Source organism: Crocodylus siamensis, chromosome 10 (assembly GCF_052110815.1).
Source record: "Crocodylus siamensis isolate JL-2025a chromosome 10, ASM5211081v1, whole genome shotgun sequence".
Classification (NCBI taxonomy): Eukaryota; Metazoa; Chordata; order Crocodylia; family Crocodylidae; genus Crocodylus; species Crocodylus siamensis.
The window spans coordinates 68,768,477-68,778,696 of record NC_143404.1 but is presented as its reverse complement, the minus strand read 5'-3'; the positions used below and the strand labels follow the sequence as shown (position 1 = coordinate 68,778,696).

The 10,220-nt window shown below is 44.6% G+C and overlaps 1 protein-coding gene across 2 annotated transcripts; it reads right to left on the bottom strand.

Moving 5' to 3' along the window:
* Window positions 1–1,401: 1,401 nt before the first annotated feature.
* MRGBP (MRG domain binding protein) lies at window positions 1,402–9,167 on the bottom strand. Of its 2 annotated transcripts, none has more exons than XM_090020434.1 (5): window positions 8,198–9,167; window positions 7,106–7,227; window positions 6,536–6,617; window positions 4,787–4,861; window positions 1,402–2,663 (listed from the first exon to the last, which is right to left on the bottom strand). In XM_090020434.1, the coding sequence occupies exons 1-5, from the start codon at window positions 9,150–9,152 to the stop codon at window positions 2,473–2,475; spliced, it is 1,425 nt and encodes a 474-aa protein (XP_089876560.1). In that variant the 5' UTR covers window positions 9,153–9,167; the 3' UTR covers window positions 1,402–2,472. The 2 variants fall into 2 exon arrangements, with proteins under 2 accessions (XP_089876560.1, XP_089876561.1); XM_090020435.1 differs by having other exon boundaries at window positions 8,158–8,352.
* Between the last annotated feature and the right edge of the window lie 1,053 nt (window positions 9,168–10,220).

Here is a 10,220-nt window from a genome sequence, read left to right as displayed (position 1 = left end):
ACAGTGTCAGGCAGGAAGCACTTTGCTTGCTTACAACCAATCCTATGACATCAGTTGACAACCTCATTCCTCACACACACCACCACCAAAATAAAAAGGTGTGACATGAAAGAGGTGTAAATCAGACTCCCTTATACTCTTGTTTTTAAGCTATACTTACCAATCTGCTCATGCACAGAACATGCACAGTGAAACTTACACTTTGCTCTATATCCTTAGGACAGGTTAAAATATAGGTTAGTCTAAAATGTGCGTGCAGATACACACACACTTTTTATTTGCTTTTCTTACTACAATCTTCACTCCCCCCGGAAGGAGCATGGCACCAGCGTAGACTCCCATTAAACTCAGTTAGCCAAAATTCAGGGGTCATGTGAAAGTGGGAAGAATGGAAATTATGCCAACAAACAGTCATGAATCTACATAGTCTGAACAGTGTAAGGTTTAACAGCACACATCTTGTCCTACAACTCCTCACATCCATGGGTTGCAACAGGTTAATGGGCTGTTTCTCATTTTCCCTCTAAATGAACTCACGTGCTTTTTACAGATCCCTTGTCATTATGAAGTTCAATAAACTAAATGGGATGGGTTGGCAGAGAGCTGGCTTTGACTGGCCAATTATAGACAAATTTCTGGTACCAGAATACTGGGGAATGTAGCCTGTCCTAGCACCCAACACAACATCAGACATATCATAATGTCAGACTAGATTATTATTAATTTTAATAGAAGAGAACAGCTTTAAAAAAAAAGAGCAGAAGGATGTGAAAAGAAGGACAAACATGTCACTTGATAACTATATTAATCGGAACAGGTGAAATCCTGGCTCTACTGAAGTGACTGGCAAAGCTTCCGTAGTTCAGTAGCAGCAGGATTTCACCTGGCGTGTCATTTAAGGGCCTGGCTCTTGAGATCTGTCTATGGCAGGGGCCACCCTCCGGGCAGGTTCACTGCCCTCTTTCTGGGACTAGTGCATATTGAGTGGAAGCAGGGGGATAGGATGTACTTCTCGGCAGTGTTCATGCGAGTGCTGCAGAAGCCATAAATGCCATAAATCATCACTGGGCAATTTGTCAGGTCCAAATCCAGCTACTAAGAGCTGGATGTTCAAAAGTATTTTAGGCTTTTAATGATGCAAATGAGCAAGGGCCTTGTGAGATTTTTCTTAAGTATGTAGGCAGCTAAATACCTCCAAAAACACCAAGCCTTGAGCCTGTTTTCTTGCTCGCTTATGCAGCAAGCATCTAATTACACACAACGAGCCAAATTTATTCTTGATGTAAACCAAAAGAAATTAATGAGTCAACAGTGAAAAATTTGGCCAGGCATATGCAGTAAAACACAGGCTATTAGATCTCTAATTCCTCAACTTGACAGAAATGCTGCCAGACAAAGAAGCACTGTAATTTTTTTTAATTAAACAGTAAGATTAATAGCCAGAGATACAATTCACCAACACTACCACCTGCTTTTTTCACTAGCATAACCTGCAAAATCCTGCAATTTTCAAAACATTAAATTGAAAAGTATCATAAATCTTTAAGAGCTTAAACCAAGACAACTTCAAGTAAGTACAGTAACTGCAAAAGATTAACGTTTTGCAATCCTAGTTCAATTTAACAACCCCCTAATAAAAGTTTTAAAAAATTGCAATCTGTGAAATACAAAAACAACTGTTATATATATTATTACAATACAAGTGGGCGGAACAATAGCTCAAGGTTCCTGCATTCCCAAGTGAACCCATTTATATCACATGGCACTACGAGATATTTTAGTTTAGGCCACTTATGAAAAATTCAGTCCGGAAACAAACACTGATGGTTTTTACAGTATGTGCTAATAAGTTACACCATCAAGCCTCCATCAAAAAGGGGTTTTACTTCTTCTTAATACAGCAATCTGTATTTAATATACTAACTCAGTTTTACTGGACCAACAAAGTCAGACATCCAATAAAAACGTGTTTGCTGTAACTAAAATGGTCTAGAACCATCACCCACAAAGAGATTCAAGTACTCAAAGAAAGCAGCAAACAGAAGACATGAAACGAATCTAAACTTTGCAAATAACCTAAACTCATCATGAACTGTGGCTTGTCTTCCCAAAAGTTCCTTTTAGGAAGTACGACATGGTGTGTGTGTTACTGGTATTTTAAAATGCTACCACTCAACTTGTTAAGCACACACATTTGAAAAGCTGCCAGCTTTCTCCTTCAGTGTGTTGAGGACATAGCCATCATTTAGCTATGCAATGCTGACCAAGTAAATAATTAAAAGAGGAGATGGGCACGTCCATTTCCACACGTAACGCCAACGTGCAGATGCTTTGAATACCGGACTCAGACATACTTTTCTCAAATGAACAAGTCTTTATGATGGCTTTCCTTCTGTGCTATTCCAGTCTAATCTTCCCTACCCAGATTCTGTAGTTAAAGACTACACTTAAACAAAGTCTTTCACGACTTCCTCATGTTCTGCGCCTTTTAGCAGCACTTGGACTGGAGGGATTGCTATTTGCATTTAAGACCTTTTCAGTGACTCTGTTACGTTTCCTCTTATCAGCTCCTTCTTTAGACCCAGAATCTGATGAGGTCTTGTCTTTCTCTTTGCTGCCTGGTTTTTCAGTTGCTTTCCCCAAGTTTCCTGAAGGTCCATAAACTGAAAAAGGATCAAAGCAATGATACCAGATCAGGTTCATATAAAAAAAAATCGTATGTAATTTCTTGTACTATGGAACATTTGTCAAACTAGCTAATCCTCACAGCTTTGTGAATACAAAATTATCATCCCCATTTTTACAGAAGGAAGTTCTTTTAAGAACATCAGGATTTTCTGATATTAACTGGTTAAGTTCATGACCAGTAACAACGGGCAGGATCTTGCTCCCAACAGAATAAATAACAATATTCTCACTGATTTCATTTGACCTTATCCTATCGCAAGTGTTGAAAAATCAAGTCTCAGAGTGAGCTGAGCACTTTCAGAGGTAAGAATGGAATCTCCCTGCTTCAACATACAAGCTGCACAACTGAATTAGGAGCAAAGGGCAGTTTCTTCAAAGCCTCACATAGGGGCAACTGTTACAAACAGAATGATCTGGTATTAAAAGGATTCCTTCCGATAAGGGCATGGGATCTGCCCTTTGTCTCCAGTTCACAATCTACGGTGATAATATTATGAGCCTGTGCTTGCTGTTAAAAATCGTTTAGCAGAGGGCTGTCCAGCTGGTGCCCCACAGAACGCATGCAGCCCCAACCACCTCTGCCCTTTGCCGCTGTTGCTCTCGTAGCAGCTGGGTTTTTCCAACTCCCCCTTCCTCCTCCAGCTTCTGCTTCCTTCAGGGGGAAAACTGCCTAAGCTGCATGTGCAGCAGGGGGGCAAGATGCCCATGCATTGGGGAGAGAGCTGGGCTGCTCAAGCTGCGTGAGACAAAGGAAGGTGATGGGCTTCTTGCACTGAAGGTGGGTGAAGGGGATGGAAGAAAGGACATGCATGGCAAGTGGCCTCCAAATCTATAGCTCCTGCCGTGTGTGGTCCCTGGGACTGTGGGCCATGCCTCACGCAGCTCCTGGTTACCCAGATGTTAGACAGCCCTGATTTAGCAGAAATTACCATAAGCACCTAACCAGAAGACTGTTTTGAATGTGAACCTTGTTATAGTAATCAATGCCTTTGTCATCTTGAGACCAGGTTTCTACAATGATGCAGTTTTGCCACTCACAGTCAGCTATGACCATTTATTCTCTCCCATTTGTTCCTGTAGTTTAAATTAGCTGTTTAGAGACCAACATAATTTAGAACATGCACGTTGTTCAATGCAACTGCAAGACCATAAAATGGAATTTAAATGTGTCCCTTTCCAGGACAATGGTTTCTGTACATTTGAAAAAAAAAAATTAATTCTTAACAATGGATTTATACTCTTAGAGAGTCCACATCACATCATACCAATTTCAAAGTAGATCAGATTTTTGGACTATCACTTGAAATAATGCCCTCACAACTTTCTGCTGTCTTCTAGATAAACATTAGGGGCGTGTGAAGCAGGCCGTATTCGATTCGAGTTTGGCCCGATTCCGGGGACAGTGATTTGATTCATTGATTTGGATCACTGTCCCGATTTGATTTGGCCAAATCTGAAGAGTCAATGCTGATTCGGAGAATTGGTGATTCGGCCATAAACACAGCTTTAAAAGGTTTTTCTACATACCTCAAGGTACCAGCTCATGAATGCTGCAATGGTGGGGTGGATGGAGCATCCCACAGGAGAATGGGGGGGCCCCCCACGTGCTCAGCAGCAGACCCAGAAGTGGACCGGAAGCACTTCTGGTCCACTGCCGAGCATGCAGGGGGCCACCCCTGCAGCTCAGCAATTGGCCATGAGAGGACCCCAGGTGCTGCCCCCAGACCCAGGAGGTACCAGTCGCCAAGTCAAGGGAGTGCGGGGGTGGGGGCAGCGCACTCCCCGGCAGACCTGGAAGTGGACCAGAAGTGCTGCCAAGCACGCTGAGGATCCCCCTGCGCTGCTGTGGGATGGCTCCATCCGCCCCACCATCTCAGCATTCACGAGCTGCCTGGTACCTTGAGGTATGTAGAAAAAACATTTAAAGCTGTCTCTATGTCTGAATCGATTTGGAGAGGTTAAAGGGTCTCCTGATTCAATTTAGATTTGGAGATTTGACCGCCAAAACTGGCCGAGCCGCCGCCAAATCAAATCAGCAACTGAAGCTTCACACAGCCCTAATAAACATGGCTATGAAGTCCAAAAAGTATAAATGTACCTTCATCTGGACCTGCATGAGGTTCTAGCTCTTCTTTTATTTCTTCCTTCACTTCTTCTTCAATCATTACTTTTCCTGTAAAAGAATTTATTAAACAATTCATGACTGACTGATAGATAAAAGTATATTTTACCTTTTCCTGAACCAACACAACTTTCCAGCAACAAATGTACAGTACAGAACTAGTCACTGTGAGTGTCAACTGTAACTCAAAGCAGATAAATCACCCATCACCCAAAAAAGTTTGATGAAAAGAACAATTAGATGTCCATCATTGCTGACAGCAACACACAATGTAGAAGTATGGCACCAATTAGTAAGGTAGATGTTATCCTATCTGTTTCTGGTGTAGTTATTTTTTAATACAAACAGAAGTGAGATGGTAAGCAAACAAAATACATTGCAATGGCTTGGACTAGTTAATTATGCCGAACTTCAAATATAACCTTTTAGCCAAACGTATATTGTAGCTAGTAGTTAAGAAACATTCTGATGTAGTTTAAAAATCCAGATCGTTGTCAGATACCCAAATTTTGGCTGTATTCCTTTTAAACAAAGATTTCTGTCATGTCGGTAAAGAGTATACTGAGAGTTGCTGCAAGTAGAAATAAGTTTTGGAATGATGAGGCAGTCAACTTCATGGGAAAACACATTAAGAGAGCAGATTTTAGAATTGCATATAAATGCAACTGTATTGCTTGAATGCTCTAAGCACATTAAAGATCAAATTCTAAAATTTTCTTTCAAGTTATTTGTAAGACAGCTATGAGAAAAGGTGCATGAAAAATATAACAGAAAGTAATAGCACTCTTAAAAATGACACACAAATAAAATATAAAAACCTAACAATAAAAATGGAATAATTATACCAAATACCCAGCTACCACAGGTGTTTTGTAAGGCACACAGGCAAAGAGCAAATGTCTTTTAGGGTGCTTATAAACATGCTTTGGGAGGCAGGGGAGGACGGGGGGGAGACTTTAATTAGAGCAGCTCTTAGAGCACTCAAGAGTGTTACATGCATCAGTGTCCCTGCACTGAAAAAAGGCAATGGGGCATTTTGAACTAAAGCTCATCAAACAAGCTTTAGTTTAAAGGACCCCGCTACCATTTTTCAGTGTGGAGACACTGATCCACGTGGTGCCACACTGAAGTCTGCTGAAACGTGGTAATAACCATGCTCCAGCATACTCGATTAACGCGCTGTAATTACAGCATGTCGGAGCAGCCTCCCTACATGTGTACAGGAGCCCTAAGTGCTTAAAAAGTAACTGTACTGCTGTTCAGTTGCCTAATAATTCTTACCCAGTAAGGATTTTACTACGTGTGTACAATGGATTTTCATCTGCTATGTTGTAGTAGCCTTTTTTCAAGCACAACAATAATAAACCTATAATCAAAGTATTAATGAGGAAGATTCTGTCCTGGCAAAAGCTGACAAGCAGGCCTTGTATTTATAGCCAAGAAGTGCAAAACAAGCCCAAATACATTTTTGATTCCCTGGATTTATTTCCAAAGGGCCAAATTCCTCTCTCATCTCTGCATCCAGGTCCCACTGAAGTAAGTGAAAGACCTACTTCATACCCAAAGTCTCTAAACAGAATCTGCTGGTACCAAATCAAGGTATCAAAGAGCCTATCTATATTTCACTTATGGATATATACCATGCTCCTTAACATCACAACACAGTGATTTGGCTTCAGGTTGGTTCCTGTTTTGAAACTAATAAACACGGGTATCAAACCTCACCTTCTTTCACCTCTTGAATAATTTCCTCAGGCAGGATGAAGTTTTTCTCAGAATTAGGGAAAGGGAGAATCTCAGATTCATGCTTAAAAAGAAAAAAAAAAATCTGTAAAGGATTTTGTTAAAATCAGTCTGGAAGTCTTCTAACACACACAAGTCATTTCATATGCAGGAGAAGTTTAAATCATTCATAAGTGGGAGGTCAGGAGTCTTGTAATAGTAGACATCAAGATGCCCGTATGACAATAATGCCCTGGGTCCTGCATACTAACTCTGTGCAGGTGCATAGACTTACTAACAGGGCTAATGTTAAGTATGAACCTATGACTTGCAAGGTCGGGTTGTAACGGCCAAAAATTTTCCAGAGAACTCCATGAAGATGTGATGCCAAGAATAACGGGCTGGGTTCTCTCCTCCTGTAATGTTTCACACAGGGAAAACTCCAGTGGATTTAGTCCCAATTTCCGCTGCGACAGAAGATTCAAGCCTTTTGACTAAGACACTTGTAAGAAAGCTAGTGAAGCCTACAGAAGAAAAATCAGTAATCCCCCTACACCAAGCTTCAATACTTACAAGTGCTTGCATGTCATACATGGTGCTTAGATGGTCCCAAATCACTTTGGATGAAATCTGACGTCCGATATTTTGACTGAATTTGTCTCGGATACAAATCATGTGGAAGTGGCGGTTCACACCTGAAGGAAGGAAGAAGTCTGAGCCACCAGTGATATCCACTAGGTTTACATGTAGTGATCACATCACGGCATAATTCATACTGAACTACGCTGGGCTAACCATAAAATGCCAGGTCGTGTTAATGGGCTTTCCTCGACTGCAGAGCTTGTGCAAAGTGCAAACCAGTAGAGTTTGGAAAGACTGTAGGTTATCCAAAGGTACGTAATCAAATAAATAAGTTTCTGGGTCTTCTTGCTTATTGCTATCAACTCCTACACAACAAACGCCCAATACCCAAGACAGCACCACTCCTGTCTCTTGATCTAAAGCAGTGGTTCTCAAACTTTTTAAACTCGTGATGCCACTCAGAAAATGCCAGCTCTTGGTTTTGGGGTTTGTTTTTTTAAAATATATAATAAAACCTTTTTTAGACTCAAGGTACCCCACGATAGACACCTCGTTAGAGGTTTTCCCTTTGGAAAACGACAGCTCTTAATTTTCATTCATGATTTAACTTCAGCAAAATACCAGAGCAAGTTTTCTGGTGCAAAGGGCTCAGAAAGACCACAATGGGTCAGAACAGTTTTAAACACGATGGGTTCCTATTTATAATCTCTGGGTTTCTCCTGGGTGAATCATGCTGGCACCCCTCACTATGCTAGCATTGCTTGGTACCCATGAGAGGATCTCAAGGCACCCCAGGGGCTGCAACACCCTGGCTGAGAATCGCCATGCTGGGATTTTGATTTATAATGTGGTGGGGGGTTTTTGTGAATTGTATTTTGGCACCGAACACCCCCAAGCGTCCCAGCACCCGGTTGAGACTGCCCCCGCTGCTGCTGAGCAGTGGGTTCATCCTGACCGTACCCACCGCCCCGCCCGCCCGCCGCGCGCCTTCCCCGGCCGGCGCCGCTACGCGAGCCCGAGGCTCCGCTGCGGCCTGCGCTCACCCACGGGCTTGTGGCCCAGCATGGCATGGAAGAGGCAGACCTCCACCTCGGGGCTCCACACCACCGCCGCCTCCTCGGCCGCCGCGCCGGGCTCCGGCCCCGCTCCCCCCGCCGCCGCCGGCGCCGGCTTCTCCGCCGAGCCGCCCTCCGCCTCCCCCATGGCGCCCGGCCCGGCCCGGCCCGGCCCGCCACGACAGGCCCCGGCGCCCCCTGGCGCCCGCCCGGCACAGGCCGCGGCCCGGGCCTGCCGCCAACGGCTGACGAGCCGCGAGCACGCGCGAGCGCCGGGGGGCTTCGCACTGACCAACGCCCCGCGCGGGGACACGCCGCACACAGCGACGGTGCGGGGGACGCTCGGACACGGGCGCCGCGATGGCAGCTTTGGCCGGCGACGAACGGCGCTTACGCCGTTCGTAAACAGACACCTTGACGTCAGTCTCGACTTGCGAGGAGTGGCACTTCGGCCACTTGTACATGGACACCTTGACGTCAGCCAGGACTCGCGACGAACGGCACTGAAGCCGTGTGACAGCGGACACCTTGACATCAGTTCTGATTTGCAATGAACGGCACTTACTATGTTCAGAAATAGACAACATCAGTCTCAACTTGCGACGAACGGCACTCCTGACGTTCAAAACCAGACACCGTGACGTTGACTGGCGATGAATGGCACTTAGGATGTTCAAAAACAGACACCCTGATGGCAGTTGGGACTTGCAATGAACAGCACTTACAATGTTCATAAACAGACACCTTAATGTCAGTCTCGACTTGCGACGAATGGCGCTTAGGATGTTCAAAAAAGGACACCGTGACGTCAGTCTTGACTTGTGATGAACAGCACTTACAACGTTTGTAAATGGACCCCTTGATATCAGTTTTGACTTGCAACAAACGGCACTTCTGTCGTTTGTACGTGGACGCTTTTGGACGCTGGGTTTGACTTGACAACGCCGGACCCAGCGCCACGCCGGTGAAGGAGTTTGTGGCATTGCCAGTCTCCCCGGAGCACAACTGTGCCAACTTCCTGGGATGCTTTCTTTAAGAAAGCAGGCGGGAGTCTCAGCAAAGCTGTGGACAAGACTCCTGAGAAGACTCGTAACAAGAGCCCTTCAAAAGGTCCAGCCAAGAACCCTTCAAAAGGTCCAGCAAAGAAGTCCTTCCAAATCCATACGATTGCTATTTATAATATAAATACATTCATGTAGCTATATTACTCATCTATAATTGGTTGAGCACAAAATTCTGGGTTATTCTGGTGAAAACAGGGTATCGGGCCTGGGTTCAGGAACCAATCTTCCATTTATAACATTGCTCGTATGGGAACATCAGTTCTGAGTTACAACATTTCAACTTGACATGCGGTTTTTAGGAACCAATTGTGTCGTAAGTCTGAGGACCACCTGAATATGCAAGCACGCGGGCATGTTCGCGTGGCATGTTGCGGGCAGGCTGCTCTTCTGGAAACCTGGAGTGGATTCAGTGTTGGCTTGGTGGTTGGGAGGCACATTAACCCCACTGTGGGAGCCAATCTAGACTTAGAAATCACAGAAAATGAGGGTAGGAAGGGACCTCAGGAGGTCACATCTAGTCTGTCCCCCTGCTCAAAGAAGGACCAGCCCCAGCTGCATCATCCCAGCCAAGGCTTTGTCTAGCCAGGTCTTAAAAACCTCCAAGGATGGAGAGTCCACCACCTTTCTGGGCAACCTGTTCTAGTGTTTTACTATCCTCCTTGTGAGAAATTTCTTCCTACTATGCAACCTCAACTTCCCTTGCTGCAACTTGAGCCCATTGCTGCTTGTTCGGTCATCTGCCACCACTGAGAACAGCCCAGCTCCATCCTCTCTGCAACCCCCTGCAGGGAGGTGAAGGCTGCTATTCAATCCCCCTCAGTCTTGTCTTCTGCAGACTGTATCAGCCCAGTTCCCTCAGCCTGTCCTCATAAATCATGTGCCGCAACCCCCAGACCATTTTTGTTGCATCTGCAAAGGGGAACAGCAGCCAGCATCCTCCTGTAGAAAGCAACACCTGGTTTTCCCGTTAAACTAGACGCTCCACTG